Source organism: Podarcis melisellensis (assembly GCF_964234715.1).
Source record: "Podarcis melisellensis genome assembly, chromosome: 12".
NCBI lineage: Eukaryota > Metazoa > Chordata > Lepidosauria > Squamata > Lacertidae > Podarcis > Podarcis melisellensis.
Window position 1 is genome coordinate 22839674 of NC_138544.1, and position 17942 is coordinate 22857615.

General features: G+C 40.6%; 1 protein-coding gene across 4 annotated transcripts in view; it reads left to right on the top strand.

Annotated features, from left to right (window-relative positions):
• RFTN1 (raftlin, lipid raft linker 1) overlaps positions 1-17942 on the top strand; it is a 98746-nt gene that overhangs the window by 61237 nt on the left and 19567 nt on the right. For all 4 annotated transcript variants that reach the window (XM_081883273.1, XM_081883272.1, XM_081883275.1 and 1 more), the window contains exons 5-6: positions 1014-1344; positions 11863-12066. In XM_081883273.1, coding sequence (XP_081739399.1) covers positions 1014-1344; positions 11863-12066 — 535 coding nt within the window. The remainder of the gene's footprint in view (positions 1-1013; positions 1345-11862; positions 12067-17942) is intronic.

A 17942-nucleotide genomic window follows, 5' to 3' on the forward strand; every position in this document is an offset into this window, starting at 1 on the left:
CTGCATGGTTATGGTTTGTAGTTCTGCTTTCAGTATTATTACCTTCAGGAATACCAGGTTCCTTCCTCTTTCATGCATTTTATATTTCCAGGGTTTTATTATTTTCCTAGAATCATGAATTATCTGCAGTTCTAAATTCTGAAGTCAGCACTATGTGGTTCCCATTTTAGGAACCTAAAATTATTACTACTTAATAAGCTTTTCTCTTAGTGCCTTCTGCTTTTATATACTCCACCAGCTCTTCCCTGTATCTCAGCTTCTAGTTATTTAGAAGAACCTACTGAAACAATAAAGTTGTTTCCAAATGTATGCTAATACTTTTAAGGAGCTAAATATTTGTTAAGTTGTTCTGGGGTGGAGGATTAAAAATTTATATAAATATAGTTACAGATAGGTAGCCGTGTTGGTCTGCCATAGTCAAAACAAAAAAAATTCCTTCCAGTAGCACCTTAAAGACCAACTAAGTTAGTTCTTGGTATGAGCTTTCGTGTGCATGCACACTTCTTCAGATACACATATTTTTATATAAATATGTTGCAGTTGTTTTTCAGTTCTATCATGGTAGTTTAAATTTGAATCTGAATGGTGATAGAAATATGTTTTAAAAGGCAGATGCAAGGGGAAAAAATAGGGATAGCCTGAAATTTGTAAGAGAAGTGGCACATTGCATCTATGCCATTTCTTTGCTTTACATGAACATTGTTAAATAGAAGAACAAAGGTAACAAATCAGAAATATTCCATTTTCATTGAGGGTATGCAAAGAATATATAAACAATACATACCATTGTGTTTTCACATTTTATTTTAAAAAAATACTTAAAGGAGTTCATGTCAGACTTCCTTGGAATGCAGTATACAAACCCAGTGAGGCTTTTCCTGCAGTATGGAGGGGGATAGGGAATCTATACCATAAAATAACACAGCTTCACTTGACATGTGGTATATTTGAAACACTTCTATTCCTGAAGGACAACTTGTAAATTAAAATGTAATCTCTCTTGGATTTTATAGATTCAAGATGCAGCAAGTCGGGGCTTGAGGTTTGTTGGAATAATACCTCAATATGCTTCCGAAATGAACTCCAAGAGCAGCAGTGCTGTAATATCCACCAGCAACAGCTCCAGGGAACTAAAAGGTGATAAAAACCCATCAGATTTTGCTGAGGATTGTGTTTCATCAGATCATGAGAAAGCAGGTTGCACTAATGGATGCAAAGTCCCAGCAGCAAGGGAGGAAAACGTTGACCAGTGTGTGGACCCCAATGAAGACTTGAGAGGTGAAGGGCAGGTCATTGAACATCTCAGTTTGAGCTCTGCTGGAGAAAATGGAGGTCAACTTCAAGGTGAGAATTCAAGTTTTGTCCCCCAAGTCTACTGTGGGCAGGTTATCACGATGCTGTATTGGGACCAGATTCTCTGTCACTTACTGTACAGTACTAATGAATAAACTCATGTGTTTTGCCATATATTTTCATTGATAATGCAGAACACTTTATAATCTTCTTTGTTCTTGCAGCAGTGCTACAGGTAGGTGTCATAATAGCCATGTTATAAACAGGGTACTTGGGATGTAAAGATTCTGGTTTGTCATGGACCCTTGGCTGTATTAGCATTTACCCTAGCAGTTCTAAGAATCAAAGGCTTTCATTTCCTGGACTAAGCAGGCTTTCACTGAGTATTAGAGGAAGAATTACCGTATTTTTTGCTCTATAAGACTCACTTTTTCCCTCCTAAAAAGTAAGGGGAAATGTGTGTGCGTCTTATGGAGCGAATGCAGGCTGTGCAGCTATCCCAGAAGCCAGAACAGCAAGAGGGATTGCTGTTTTCACTGTGCAGCGATCCCTCTTGCTGTTCTGGCTTCTGAGATTCAGAATATTTTTTTTTCTTGTTTTCCTCCTCCAAAAACTAGGTGCGTCTTGTGGTCTGAAGCAAAAAATACGGTAGCTTGGAATAAAAGGAAAGATAAATAAGGTGCAAAGAGCCTATCTAGTCTAGCATTCTGTTACCTGCAGTAGCCAAGGAGATATCTATGAGAAATTCACAAGCAGGATATGAATGTAATGGACGTGAAAGCTTGAGGCTTTCAGAAGCTTGAGAGCCAGTGTGGTGTAGTGGTTAAAAGCTGTAGACTCATAATCTGGGGAACCGTGTCCGCGTCTCTGCTGCTCCACATGCAGCTACTGGGTGACCTTGGGCTAGTCACACTTCAGCCTCACTCACCTCACAGAGTGTTTGTTGTGGGGGAGAAAGGGAAAGGAGAATGTTAGCCGCTTTGAGACTCCTTTGGGTAGTGATAAAGCGGGATATCAAATCCAAACCTCCACCTCCTCCTCCTCCTCCTCCTCCTCCTCCTCCTCCTCCTCCTCCTCCTCTTCTTCTTCTTCTTCTTCTTCTTCTTCTTCTTCTTCTTCTTCTTCTTCTTCTTCTTTCAATCATGGCTAAGGCTGTAACTCAATGGTAGAACATCTGCTTTGTATACAGAAATCCCTAGGTTCAATCCCTGGCATCTCCATATAGGGCTGGGAACGTTTACTGTCTGAAATCTTGGAGAGCTGCTTCCAGTCACTGTAGACAATACTGTGCTAGATGTATCCAGTGGTCTGATTTGGTATGTCAGCTCCTTAAGCTCCTAACACCATTGATAGCCTTACTAGCTAATCCCCATTTAAACCTCTTCAAGTTGGTGGTCATCACCACATTTTGTGGAAACAAATTTCATAGTTTGGACGTGCCACAGTTGGGGAATCTTTTTGACCTGGTGGGCCAGATCTTTATCATCCCATCCCCACCTTCTGGCCAATTTTGACATGTGAGCAAGGCCACAGCTGCATCAAGTGACTGATAGGTGGATAATCATGCCCATCTGTCAGCCTAATTGGTCCTCAGGAGTGGGGGCAAGGGGTCTGTTTTACCAGTGAGTAGTCCCTTCCCCCCTGTACATCACTTTATATTAAACCACATTTGCCATTTTGATGCCCATTCACCCAGTTCAGTGAGATCCTTTTGAAGCGCCTCACAATTTGTCTTTACTTCTAGCATCCTGAACAAGTTGGTGTCATCAGTAAACACTGTTAAACCCTAATTCTATTATTATTATTTCATTTTCAGTTTGTTTTTATTTGCTTTTCTATTACAGTTCTTCATTGATATATCAGCAATAGTACAACAACTGTTGCATTTTTAAAAAATGAAAATAAAAAAGAGTAAGGAAAGGGAAAAAAGAAAACTTCTTTTCATATACTTCCCTTCCACTCCTTCCCTGATTTCCTCTCTATTCCCAACCTATCTGCATCTTATTGTTCTTCTAAATTTTCCTCTCTCCTTTTCTTTATCTCATAACCTACACTGCTGAATTATGTTGATCCTGCTACATTGATTGTCTTTTGGTAATATTTTTTCATATATTCTATATATAACATCCAATCCTCATTAAGTTTTTTTAAATCTCTGTTTCTTATTCTATTCTATTCTATTCTATTCTATTCTATTCTATTCTATTCTATTCTATTCTATTCTATTCTATTAGTCATACCTACTAGTTCCGTGTATTCCAGCAGTTTATGGTGCCCCACCTCTTTTGTTGGAACCATGTCTGTTCTCCACTTTTGTGCAAGTTAAACCCCAATTCTAGACCACTTACGAACAGGTTACAACTTGCCAGTCATAAAAGTTGATGCTCAACAGACTCCACTTTTTATATCCCTGCTTTTAACCAAAAGGAGTTAAAATTGGTCCACTGCCTTCTGCATTTGTTTCCTCCCTGCAGAGCTGATGTTCTCTAACCTCCAGATTGCACTTTCATTCCATTTACTACTTGCTGATAGAAAATGGAAATTCCCAGGGAATTTTGAAATTCCCAGAGAGAGGATACAAAGTTCAAAGCATTTGGGATGATATCAGAGGCAGTGTAGGTCACTTTTCACTTTTCTGCTAATTTAGAGTAGTACAAGAGTTCAAATTTGGAAGGCTTGTGAATAATTGTGATGATGCCAGCTACTATTACTCTTTTAATCACATGGTATAGTCAGTACCTCTACAGCCCCCCTTTTTGGACTTGGTTTCTCAAGATTGCTTAATAACTTGTAACTTGAGAGCAAAATTACTACTTCTAATGCTAGAGCAGCAAAAAACAACAACCCCCAAAAACCAATTCCTTTCCATTCATTTTTGAACAAAAGCCCAATGTGCTACATTAATTCAAAACAAGCACATAGTTTATTAGATTTCTACATTAGTATCTCTTGCAAGATGTTAATTTAGTATAAAATTGTATATAGTGTTATATAAAAAGAAAAACACCATAGAGCCTGCCAACTATTTTTAAACACATATCTAAAACCATTTTTTGCCATGTTTCCCTTAGAGGATTCAATCCCACATGATTTCTCTTTCAAACTAGAGGGAGGATACTCACACACATTTTTGCAGTATAATTTCTTCCACACAGCTAAGATTTATTAAGTTATTCTGAAATTGTTAATTAGGCCCATCTGGCAGGATTTTCAGGTTACTTCCTATCTTCTGTTCTAGTTTATAGTAACTGCCTCTCATGATTCTGCTTTTAAGCAGGTTTGTGTGATAGACACACAGCAGCACTTTAATTCGTAAATTGTCACAGAATACCCTTTACAGACCTTACATTCTTCCCAACATGTTGTTTTGAGGGACCTTGCTTTAAACTGCAATTACAGCTACATTTGCAATTTACTGGCATTTCTGAGCTGTCATTTATTGCTATGTATCTCACTTTGCAAGGGCATTTCCCTGGATGGGTCATTAAGAGAACAAAGGAGAGGGGGCTCTGTGCCAGATGACAAATGGGTGGGGCCCCTCCTCTAGCTCTTAGAGAGTTGGAAAGACGAAGCCTGTGTTTTAGAGCAGAGTTTGCTGCCTTGCGACCTAGAGAAAATAGCTACAGGCAGGAAGGGAAGAGAGAAAGTCATGGCTGATTTCTTATTGAATCCAAGGCTGTGGCAATGGGAGATGAGGGTTTCACTGCTGTGAACTTCTAAGTCATAGGCTGGCTCAGCTTGTATGTGCATAGTAGGCTCAGGTTGTAATTAAACAATTTATAATAAAGACACCACTGTCTCCGCTGTACCTCATTCCCAAAAGGAAACACAAACCCTGGTTAACGCCTGGAACCCTTGGAATCTCACACCGCTCAGAGATTGGGGTGCCATGCAAACATTCTATGCATAAGCAACTCAATAAATCTGTATCAATGGCTTGTTCACATTACTGTGATCAGAAAAGGCTGGTATGCATTTAAGTGTGTACACGATAAACATGCTATGTATATGTAATAAACATGTTGCTGTATATCTGATCTCTATGACCCCTCCTCTGTTTCTTTGAGAACAGGATAGCAAAAATCAGCCCTGGGCCATATATTGCCAGTGCAGGATTTCTAGCAGAAATTGCCTTTTAAAAAATCAGTTCTTTAAAATGCAACCAAAATAAATGTAACCAGAAGAACCATGGCTTTGTCTTTTTTGTTTTGGGGGATGGCATGGCTAAGTGAAGTCTTAAGAAGAGAGCACAAACTAATCTGTGAACTTTAAACAAAGAAGAAAGTAGAGACTTGCAAAGCTAAAGGGTGCAATAACAGCCAGATTATTAAGAGTATATTTCACTTACTATCAGTTTTCTCTTTCAGTCTGGGCTGTGGGTTTTTGTTTTTTGTTTTTTTTGTAGTTGGTTTAAATCCATTATAAAGAGCTGTTGTTTGCTTCCATGTTAACATCACCAGTAAAGTATTTTATGTTGTGTTGTTTGCACAGCTTTCTGAATTGGGATTAAACTCATTTGACTCCACCCCATGGTTAAGATTGATGCAAATTGCAACTTTTAAACAGGATTAAGGCTGGCAGGGTAAGAATGGGAGGAAGGAGTGTTTGTAGGAGCTGGGGGACCACATGATTCTGCGGCCTGCTTCTGATTTTTGTGTCAAAGATGATGATGGTTATAATTTATTACCTGTCCTTCATCCCAAGGTCCCAAGCAAGATTACAACACATTATTAGAAACAGTGTAAAACAGCTTGCCATTACAGAAATAAGGGAGGATGTCACAGTGATAGAATTAAGAGCATGGAGAGGAGACTGGACCAAAGTTGCATATGATAAAATGCAACAAATTGCAGGAATGCCTCTTGAAAGAAACCAGGGAAACAATATATTTTCTGACTGTTCCGATGACCTGTTGAGATGTTATCTCTTTTACTTGTGGATCCACTTTTTTACCTGCTAACGGTTTGCAAATTTGGGGTGTGTGCTCTGTTATTTGTGTGTGGATGAGAAAAGGAGGTATCTTCCTGTACCAAAATATTTTCCCACACTGCATTTCTTTATTATCCCTTTGCGACCACATTTTTCTTCAGCACTTCCTTTTCCTAACCTGGAAAACTTATTCCAGTTTTGGCAGTGATCTTTCTTCCTCCCATGTGAGCACAGGGTATTATCTGCCTTATCTTTTACAAGGCAACCTTTTCTCCACATACCTCTTTCCTTTTCAGAAGTCCATTTTTTTTGCCAAACCAGACTTTGTTAATGAGGACTTCGTTATATCTTCTGCTCCAGAGTTCTGACTTTTTTTCTTCTAATGACACCATTTGTTTTTCACTTTCCCCCCTCCCTTTGTCTTGTACTGCTTTGTAACTTTGAAAGGTCTTTACTTAGCCATGTGTTATGTTGACCTTACATATGACTTGCAGAATGTTATATCTTATCCACAAGTGTATTCTTAACTTTTTCGTGAGAATATAAATATGTTTCCATTTACAACAGTATTTAAACATAATTGCTTGTGTTGAAATAATATTGGGTTCCTTTTTAATATGTGTACGTTGAATTGTAAAGTCCTTGGCTGGGAAAAATCCTTATCCTGTTTCCTACAACTACAAAATGATAAAACAACCCTCTTGATCTATATAAATCTTGGCTCAGCAGTTGGATGGTTTTTCCTAATCAGCATCTCTACATCTATCTTTTATTCGTGTAAAACAATCATATTCCACTATTACTAATTTGCATTCACACATTTTAAAGTGAGAAATGCCATGAATTTGAAGATTTCTAACATTGTGTTTTTCAGCTGCAGGATCAAACTACATGTGTGTGACCCTGCATTTTTCCCTCCGAATTTTCTTTAAACTGTCTGATACAAATTCTTAAAATGTAAGGTAAAGGGACCCCTGACCATTAGGTCCAGTCGTGGCCAACTCTGGGGTTGCAGCACTCGTCTCGCTTTATTGGCCAAGGGAGCCGGCGTACAGCTTCCAGGTCATGTGGCCAGCATGACTAAGCCACTTCTGGCGAACCAGAGCAGCACACGGAAACGCTGTTTACCTTCCTGCTGGAGCGGCACTTATTTATCTACTTGCATTTTGGCGTGCTTTTGAACTGCTAGGTTGGCAGGAGCAGGGACCGAGCAACGGGAGCTCACCCCGTCGCAGGGATTCGAACCACCACCTTCTGATCGGCAAGTCCTAGGCTCAGTGGTTTAACCCACAGCACCACCCGCGTCCCATCTTAAAATGTACCTGAACACAAAAAGCAGTTTAGGAATCTGGCAAGAAAGTGCTTTGAATGTTATTTTTAACCTAAATTTCCATCATTACAAAATTTTGTTCCAAATTGCCTTATTAACTGATAATTTGATTTTTGTAAAACAAAATAGAGGCATTTTAAAGAAGTTTTGGGTTTTTGGGGGGAACAGATGTCAATGCACACACCCCAGATTATGGTATGCAACTTATTTTAACAGTTGTGGGTTATAGATTTGTGAACTAGTGAGCTGGAGATCAATCTTTTCTTAGTTATAGGAAGTGTCCTAGCCATTATCCTTCTGTCCTGCTTCTTAAATCAAAGTAAACAGAGGTGGGAGATGCCTGTGGCTTATTGGCAGAGCCATATGCTCTGCACACAGAAGGCATGAGATTCAGCCACTAGAATATCCATTTAAAGAGAACCCGGATAGCAAGTCCTGTACTCCAAACAATAAGAGACTTTCTAACAGAGCAGTCAGCCTTAAGCTTAGAGAGACCAACAGTCTGGTTCTGTATCATACTGCTTTGTGTGTTTGTCTGAAAATACCTTTTCACACAGTGCAAACTATGAAATTCACTTCCACAAGGGATAGTGATGGTCACCAATTTTGATAGCTTTCAAAGAGGGTTAGACAAATCCATGGAGGGTAAGGCTACATTCTGCCTCCACAGACAGAGTTCTTGCAGGCTTCCTATGATCATTTAGTTGGCCTTTGTGAGAATAGGATGCTGGATTAGATTGGCCTTTGACCTGATACGGCAGGGCTCTTCTCATGTTCTGTCTTTTTATTATTTTAAAATATTTTAATCCATGCTTCATTGTTAAAGAGATCCCTGGTCAAGGTGCAGTAAAATAGGAATAAAACCAAAAAACATCAACAGGAGCAGATAAATAAACAGCTTAAGCAATATCAGCACCGATACCAGAACCTCATCATATATAGTCCATTTCATAGGTTTGTTGTAACAAGCTAAGAATAGCAATGTAGTGAGCGCATTTAAAGGGCTACTATAATAATGACAATAATGGATCAAGTCTTGTTGCACATCTCAATGCTCCTAGGCTCAGATTAACGTTCACATTTTGTTGATTCTGCTAATTCCTGACTGAACGTCTTTCTGTTTTTCTAATCCTTTATTCGCTGTTCCGTTCGAATATCAAACTTTGCAGAATAGTGTTTAAGGCGACAAATTAAACTGCAAGTTTTCATTCCTTTATTACGCCCACTTGCTGGTTCATTGATTGGCCCCTGAATTGTATGTATGTGTATATGTCTCCTTTGGAGAAACAAATGCAACCATCTGCCCATTATGTCATTTTCTACCACAAGCTGTGGTCATGGCCACCTACTTAGATGACTTCAAAAGGGGGTTGGACAAATTCATGGAAGGCAAGGCTATCAATGGTTACTATTCATCACGGCTGTATACCGCCTCCAGGATCAGAGGCACCATGTTGGAGAACGCAAGTGGGAGCGTTAGATTGCCCTCATGTCCTACTTGTGGTCTTTCCATGGGCTTCTAGTTGGCCGCCATGGGAAACAGGATGCTCGGTTAAATAGATCCTGCTTGATCTTGCAGGTCTGCTGTACTTGTTTTTACATGACACAATATCATTAACAGAAGCTGTGATGATGAATTAATAAGTGTGCCGTTAAACAAAGTTTTATGATCCATGCTGAAACCTTTTTGTGGGAAGGAGGGAGGGATAAGTGGGAAATGTTTTTTAAAAATCAAAGGTTATATAGAACATGAGCTTTTGATTTAGAAATTGAAAAAAAAATGCTGTTAAAATGGGTTATGTGGCATGACTAAATAACTACTGTTACTGCAAGGCCAATTGGAATATACATGTGCTGTCTTTTTCCCGCAGAACAATTTTGTACAATACTTATTAAAGGCAAAAGAGATTTTTAATAGAATAACCTTTCTTGTGCATTAAACGTGAATGTGTTTTTTTCAGTGCCTAAGAACAGCTTGTCGGGAAAGCTTGTTAGTATTTGCAATACTTTGTTTCTGCCTTAATTAAAGCGTATATTTTTCTATTTGGAAAAAAAGTCATTATCTGCCTCCTGTGGGAACTACTTTTCCCTCCTTGAACAGTTTATTGATGTTATAGTGCTCTATAAAGAGAGATGTTTGCAAAGTGTATGTCACTTTTAAGAGGAGTCGGCGCTCTCTCTCTCTCGCAGGAAGCGAGAACTAGGGGGGAAAGGAAGAGGCAGCTACAAGCTGGAATAGATAGCTTCACTTTGTTCAGCAAAGTAAGGTTAGCATTTGAAGTTAACAAAAGAAATCTAAGCTCGCTGTTCAGGAACACCTTGGTGACAAGGTGAAAGAAAGAGAGACTCAGAAACAGGGAAGAAAAGCAAACAAAAACCTGTGAAGAAAAGAGCTGGTTTCACCTTATGTAGCAAAAGTATAGAAGAATAGGGATGGGCAAATGCAGCCCTCCAAAATGCAGCACAACCCTCAATAGGACTCATCAATTTTTGAGGGAAAGGATCACTTTACTAAAGTATGCAGCCTGAAGTAAATGGGAGTGTGGCAATCACACAGGGTCCCCAGACGTTTAACGGTCTATTGATCCCTGTGCCACCACTGTGCCCACTTCCCCGATAAGGCCACCTCTTGCATCCCCACCAAGTGTGCCTGTGTGGACGGCAGGACTGAGAGAAGGACTTCCCCCAGGTCTTAGAGCCCAAGCAGGGAATATGGTTTTCCATATAGCCTGGCCCTAAGCCATATAGGGCTTTATATAGGCACTTTGAATTATGCCTGGAAACAGACCAGTAGCTTGTTGCAACAAGGGAGTCGTATGCTCCTATAACCAGCAAACAGACCAAAGCCCCCAGATTAACCAAATAGGCCAAGGCCAGTGAAAGGGGCAGTGTTGTTTGGGGAATAAATACAAAAACTGGAATACTTAAAAATGTGACCCAGCAACCTGTAACAACCTCTTACACCGAAATACAATTGCTTGTAGATAAAGGAACACAGCTATCAACAGCTTAAAATAAGTAACCTGTGGAGGCTTGCAAGAATGCCCAAGAGTGTAATCACTGCAGCAGTATGGATTTGGGGCAACTGATAATGAACTCTAACAGTACAAGGACAGTTAAAAGAATTGTGCCGAGGGGAAGGGGAGCTCAGTATTGTAGCAAATCACTCTACCATCTAGTCTTACCCAACTATTCTTACTAGGAAACTCTGAACATTGTTGTATCTTGCTCACAGTGAACATTCTAGAATTGTAAAGTCTACTGTGATGGGAAAATGTCTGTTTTTCCAGATGAAGGGCTTATCCACAATCAACTTAACTCCACTCTTTCCAGACACAATCTGCAATTTAAAGCTATGTGTCTGAGCACCCTCCCCCCCCAGAACTTTCCCTGTGAAAACCTGCTCTTTAAAGCTCAATTGGAACAAACATCAATCTACTCTGATTCTGCTTTAAATAGTGGGTTCTCATGGGAACAGCTTGGGGCAAAAAAACACACACAACCCGCTTGGACACTGAGTGTTAAAGGGCACAATCTTTGCCTGGAAAGAGCAAGGCCGAGGTTAAGTGTGAACAGTGCCTACAATCAGAACCCAACAAGATTTGAGAGTGGACGCAGGGTTGTTGCTTTTCTTTTTGCTGCCCGAAATATCATTAACTGTGTGTGTGTGTGTGTGTGTGTGCCTGTGCCTGGACGTCATGGTCACAGAATTGGAGAAGTTCTTTAGTATTCTCACAACAAAGTGGCCCTTAACTGCAAGAAACCTCTGAAAGTGGGAATTAATGTGAAAGGTGTATCATGTGGAACTTCACTTCTTCTTCCAGAACAATGGCTACATTAGCCTGGAGCAGCAGGAAGGACTTAAGGTGTATCCAAGTGCTACATCACATTCATTCATCTTTATAACTGTTAATTCATGCATATATTTTGTATAAATACTCAGTCATGGTTTTCATCTTCAACTGTATTTTCCTGATTTTGTCAGCCCTATGTCCTGCTAATGCCTTGCAAATCTGTTTCCTGCTTTATTTGTCGTACAAATTCAGTTGGCAAGAATGCGTTATGGTTAAAATTATTAGTTTGTTGCTTAATAATATAGGTCATTTTGTAGCATGGTGGAAAAACAGTTTTTGTTAATGACCCAGTAATGTTTTAATTATACATGGGAAAAGCTCAGTTAATAGTGCTTATTAATGTGTTACTTCTTTATGCTGGCAGACTGTACCCTAGAGAGAGAGGGTGCACTATTTTCATTGCTTTTATCGTTATTGCTATTTCAGCACTTTGTATGGTTGTGTGTGTTTTTTTAGAAACCGAGATCTTTGCTGTCTACAACAAGCCAAAGGCTTTGCAGAGATCCAGCCAGTACTACAGTTTAACAATCCCTGTGAAAATCACCAGTGATGGGCAGAGCATTTGCAGCTTGGAAGCCAATTGGCTGGAGCATATGACAGATCACTTTCGGAAAGGGAGCACATTGGTGAATGCTATCTTCAGTCTTGGAATGATAAATGGTACGGAATTTCCCTGCAAGATTATTACTCTGTTTATATACTTCATTCGTTCAAAAGATCAGCTATTTTCTCTTTGTTTGTGACTATTAGAATGCACAAAAATTGCTCAGAACCTGAACATGAAAACGTGAGAATATTCATTATATATAAGTGGTAGGAACACTTTTTTAGTATGAAATCAAAGAAATGAGGCAGATGTGCCTAAGTAGCACCTCATTCTCTTGCTTCAATTTCCACTCTTTCAGATAGGTTCTTAGCAAAAAGGAACATTCCCTCTTTCTGCTAATTACACCTTGAAATTACATGCCATACTGAGTGCAAATTATTTGTTGGTGTCAATCAGGAACAGTCTTTGAAGCAGCAGCACCTTTGCAAATTTTCAGGCTGCTGAGTTTTAATTCCTGCAAAACTTCTTTGCTGTTTTGTGACAATGGATCTTTTAAAATTCAAGGTAGGCTGCATAAAAGCCTCAAACCGGAGCCCATGGAGTATGTGTGTAAACTATATGCATGCACAGGCTCAGTGTCAAGAGGCTTCTAAACCATTAGGAAGAGTGAAGTGGCTGCCTCAAGTGAAAAATTCTTGGGAAGAGGGGCAGTGGCAGCAGCTTTCCCAGCTGTTCCTCCCAATTTATCCTGGCTTTTCCTTTTTTGGGGGGCGAGGATAGTGTACCACATTAGTCTCCCCAGTTAGAGCCAGTGTGGTGTAGTGGTGAAGAGCAGTGGACTTGTAATCTGGTGAACTGGGTTCGATTCCCCACTCCTCCGCATGGAGCTGCTGGGTGACCATGGGCTAGTCACACTTCTCTGAAGTCTCTCAGCCCCACTCACCTCACAGAGTGTTTGTTGTGGGGAAGGAAGGGAAAGGAGAATGTTAGCCGCTTTGAGACTCCTTCGGGTAGTGATAAAGCAGGATATCAAATCCAAACTCCTCCTCCCCTGCGCTCCCCAATGTCTTGGCCTGGCCTTGGTTCAGAAGCAAGGATGAGCTAGAGTTGCCTATGGAAGCCCAGTAGGGAACTGTTTTCCCAGTAACCCTGGGATGTTTACAGTTTCTGAGGAAGCTGCTTTCTCTTCCTGCTCATCTGTTGTGTTCCAGTACATACCTGATCCTTCTCTGTCTTCTCCCTCCTCCCAAGTAACCCCACCCCCCATAATGAAGGCCTAACTGCCAGGCAAACACTCCTCCATCAACTCTGGGCTTATTGCTGGGCCTGACTCCACCTCTGCTACCGGGGAATTGGGTGTGGATAGGGATGGTCTGTGGCTGAGGCAATTATGGTTTGGCAGGGGGCAGCAAAGGTTTCTTGGGGGCTGAGTAAGTTGGGCTGCTCAGCTATGACATTGGGCTCCTTGGTGTGGCTGGACAATGTCCTGCTCCTGCTCTTCAGATGAGGTTCCTCTGTGGTCCTGTTCAGGGCTGAGCTCTGACAGAAATGAATGGAAAAGTCATTAGGAGCCGTGGAGCTTGGTAGAACAGCTGGAGATATGGCAGCTGGAAGAAATCATTGGACTGAGATAAACTTTTGCAGTGAGTAGTTCAAAGTACTGCTGTGGAGGCTGGTGAAATTTAGAGCAGAGATTCTTTGTTATGTCCAGGCTGTTGCTTCCCCCAGTGACTGCAGTAGGAAGTGGAGGCAAAAGGTCCCTATTAGGAAGAGGCTGTTTAATGCTACAGGTATTGTCTTGGAGTGTGCCACCTGTGCCACTCCTCCTGGCTTATATACAGTTAGTGATAGTTTGGCAACACCAACATTTTCAAGCACTTGCTTCATGACAGCATTTGTTCTGCAGTAGTCACTTGCCTAAAGAAGTCATAAACACCAATGTGTATGCAAATTAAAAAAATATCTTTTCAGCTTTTTATTCCCCATTGGCTTTGTTGTGCATACCAATATCTGAAAGAACCACATGAAGTATGCATGTTATTTCTGAGTGAGTAACAACTCACTTCCATAGGTACAGGTTTTACTGATGTTTAATAACTAAACATCAAACACACACATAGTCTTTTTGATTCAGGACAATCAAATGTCATTCTGTCCTCTCCTCCTCCTGTCTGGTGTAGTGGTTAAGAGCAGTAGCCTCGTAATTTGGTGAACTGGGTTCGCTTCCTCGTTCCTCCACATGCAGCTGCTGGGTGACCTTGGGCCAGTCACACTTCTTTGAAGTCTCTCAGCCCCACTCACCTCACAGAGTATTTGCTGTGGGGGAGGAAGGGAAAGGAGATTGTTAGCCACTTTGAGATTCCTTAAGGCGAGTAAAAGGCGGGATATCAAGTCCAAACTACTACTACTACTACTACTCCTCCTCCTCCTCCTCCTCCTCCTCCTCCTCCTCCTCCTCCTCTTCTTCTTCTTCTTCTTCTTCTTCTTCACCACCACCACCACCACCACCACCACCACCATGATATTTTTCTATCATGAGTGGTGACTACAAACCACAAACTAATTCTGCAGTTGCTAGCTCTCTTCATCTGCTATCTCCATTCTGTTGTTCTCTAACAGGGAAATAGGCAGCTGTTGTTTTTTACAGTCTGAACACAGAAATCTTGACTTGTAACACGCATGGTGATAAGGATGAGACTCTTTATCAAATCTGTCAGTTTTTGTTTAGCTGAGCTACATACCTCAACTCTGCTTATTCTTTTGACTACTCAGAAATAGTAATATACACGGTCTTGATCTATCTCTAAGATTTCCAAACAGCAGTTTATGTAAATGAAAGGCCAAAGCCTATGTATTTGTGCTAGATGCCATATGTTAGTTGGTGCTATTGTAGGAAACAAAAATGTTATTTTTAGAACTTGGCTTGGGAGCTAAAGCTCCGAGCATGGATATTTAACATTTTTTGCTTCTCTCTCTGTGTGTTTTTAAACACAAAAGCTTTATTTGTCTTCCTGTCTTTCCTCTAGGGAACTCAAGGCAATGTTCATGAAGATCCTAGGCAGTCTTCTCTCCAGGCACTGATTAGATGCAGACTTGCTTAGCTTCAGTCGGGCTGCTGCATTATGTGCCATACCCCTAAACCCAATATTGTTCATATTGCTCATTTTAATATCTCTGCTACCAGTCTGAAGATAGAACTAGTGTTGCCACATTCCAGTGAGGTAGCCTTAGACAAGTTTATTTTGACATACACTTCCAAGGACTAGGGCCCACTTCTCGGTTGATATGTGTATGTGTGCAGTGGTGGCTGGTGTCCATTGAGACTGGCGGGGCATAAGACAGGAGGCCAACAGTAGACAGAGACAGAGCCAATGACTGATGCAACCACAGCCAATAATAGACAAAGCCAAGTAATTTTAGTTTCCTCCCCATCCTCCTCCCTACTCAAGGACAATGCTGAAACAAAGGAGGAGGAAGGTTACACCCTGGACTGGTTGTAAGGAGGAAGGTAGGTAGGTGGGGGCTGACTGAGGGCAGCAAGTGCCCCATACACCCTAATGTAGCAGCCTCTGCTGCCTTGTGTGGTATTCATGTGAAAGCCCTTCTTCCCTTGCTGTTCCATATGGTTGAAACTGCCTTCTAGAATGCTTGTGCAATGCCATCTTTCCTACGTCCTTCAAATCTCTCCTCATAGCCCACCTTTTCCATGAACGCTTTGGAGCAGCCCCCTTTGTCCCATGCCCTCTAGTAGCTTAACCTGCACCTAAGATTAAGCATGTGCAATCGAAACAACTGCCTATTCCTTCCTGTTTACCTCTGCCTCCATTTCCCACCCCTTTCAGTTTCTTCTGTGTCACGTTACAATCTCCAGGTACAGGCCCCTTACAATCTGAAGCACCGTTGTTGGGTAGTGGTGGTGGTGATGATGATGATAATTATGCCAGTAACATGGATATTAATTCCATGATATTTTGAGGCAAAAGATAATGCAACTACATAGAACACAGAAAACAAGTCTATAAATACATACAAAGATTTGATTTTCGTTAGACTCGGCTGGGGAGTCTAACAAAGTTTTTGGAAGTTTCTTGGTAGGTTTTGATAAGTATTCAGCAACTTGCGGTATCACATATTTTTACGTGAGAGTCATGAAATGTGGAATTAGATTCAGAAATCCCACCACATGAGTGTTACATCCTATGAAATCTGGCTCCAGAGGATTGGTGGGGGCATGCTGTAGAGCAGCTGCCTGGAATGCAAGTAATTAAAAGTGAGGAGATCAGTGACACACCCTCACTCTCCGCTCATGCAAAGTAGGGTCTTCAGATCCAGCTCAAAGTCAAGCCTCAGGCAGCTTCTAGAAGGCTCTTCTCCATCTCACACTCCTGCCTGTGGAGTAGTCAGTGAAATTAGTTATCTTCGTTAAAATTAAATGGGGAAATTAACAGCCAGGCTTAATTTTTTCATCCCACAGCAAAGGAAATTCTAAAGGTCACATGATGGAATGCTTTCTTCTAGCTTGTTGGCAACCCATGTAAGTTGCAACTGAACGTTCTCAGAAACAAATGGTCATTTATTTTATATGTATAAACTGCAGTTTTGAAACTATGAGTCACTTGGCCTGATGCAGACCAATTAGGCCTGTTTTTCTTAAGGGCAAACATTTTATTTCTGGCTCCTTATCAGCGTATTGCTTAATATCCCAAATACAACATAGGAGAAGTATTATTCTGTTGTTTACACATTAAAAGTGAATTTACATAACAACAGGGCTCCGGGGGAGTTTCCTAATGTCAGATTCTGCAGTTAAAATGCCTTCAAAAGTGGGGATGCAAGATGAGCACAAAGAGTTTACTTTGTGAACAACCATAATAGGGCAATCAGTTTACACTTGGAATTTGGGAGATGTTTGGGATGCTGTTTCCTAAAGGTGCCTTTCTACCTGTGGTTGTGAAAACTGAAGTTAATGTAGTTGCACCTAATAAAGAACTGTAAGCATTGCAAGACAGTGTAAGAGGCAGCGCCCCATAGAAGAAAGTTAAGTTTTGGTTTTGCAAACTAGACAGAATTATATTATCACAGAATAACAACACCTTCAACCTGTTACCAAATTGTCCCTCAAATGTGTGTGTATGCTTTCTCTTTTCTGTTTCATTTTTTTCCTTTCTGGGGAGGAAGGGAATGGGGAGGGATAGTATAGTTATGACACCGTGACTGAACAATGTGATTTTTAATAAATATAAAAATCACAAATTAATTATTAGCTGAATCCTACTGGACATTTTGCCACTTAATGTTAAGTAATACCATCATGAAGTGAAATGACTAATATTGAGTAAAGAAACTTGAGCAAGTAGCTTGGGGGGATTAAGATAAGAAGGAACTTTGCACGGGGTAAAGTTCCTATATCTTCCATTTAAGAAATGCCATTTAAGAAATAGTCATGCACCTATTTTGTCACATGTTTGGGTTCCTGGAACCCGTCGCTAACGGATGACAAATACATGTGCATTATCAGTGTAGGAAATGTTAGTGGGAAACAGCCCGTATATGTTGGTGAGCATCAGCCAGGGGCAAAGGTGGAGGGCACATTTCTTTGTTGTACCTGTGGCAGTGATTTTTTTCACAGCAATAACAATAACGTAAAGGTTAGGCTTTGTGCATGACACTTAATAGTTCAAAGACAACAAACAACACAGGGAGACATTGCTTCCCACTAGTATGGCTGTCATAATAGAATAAGAAATCTTTTCCCATAGTCATCTTGTAAATCATGTGCAGGAACATTAAAATGACATTTTGCCCAGCAGAACATCATCAAATATTTATATACCCAAGTGAAAATAGCCTTTTGAGCACAGTGGGAGAGCATCTTACCTTAATAAAAAATGCAGTGATAATGGAACCTTTTCCCATGAAGGAGGGTGGATTAACCTTTTCCATGAGCTTAGCGAAGGTAAAAGGTGAAAAATTATAACGAAGCTTGGGC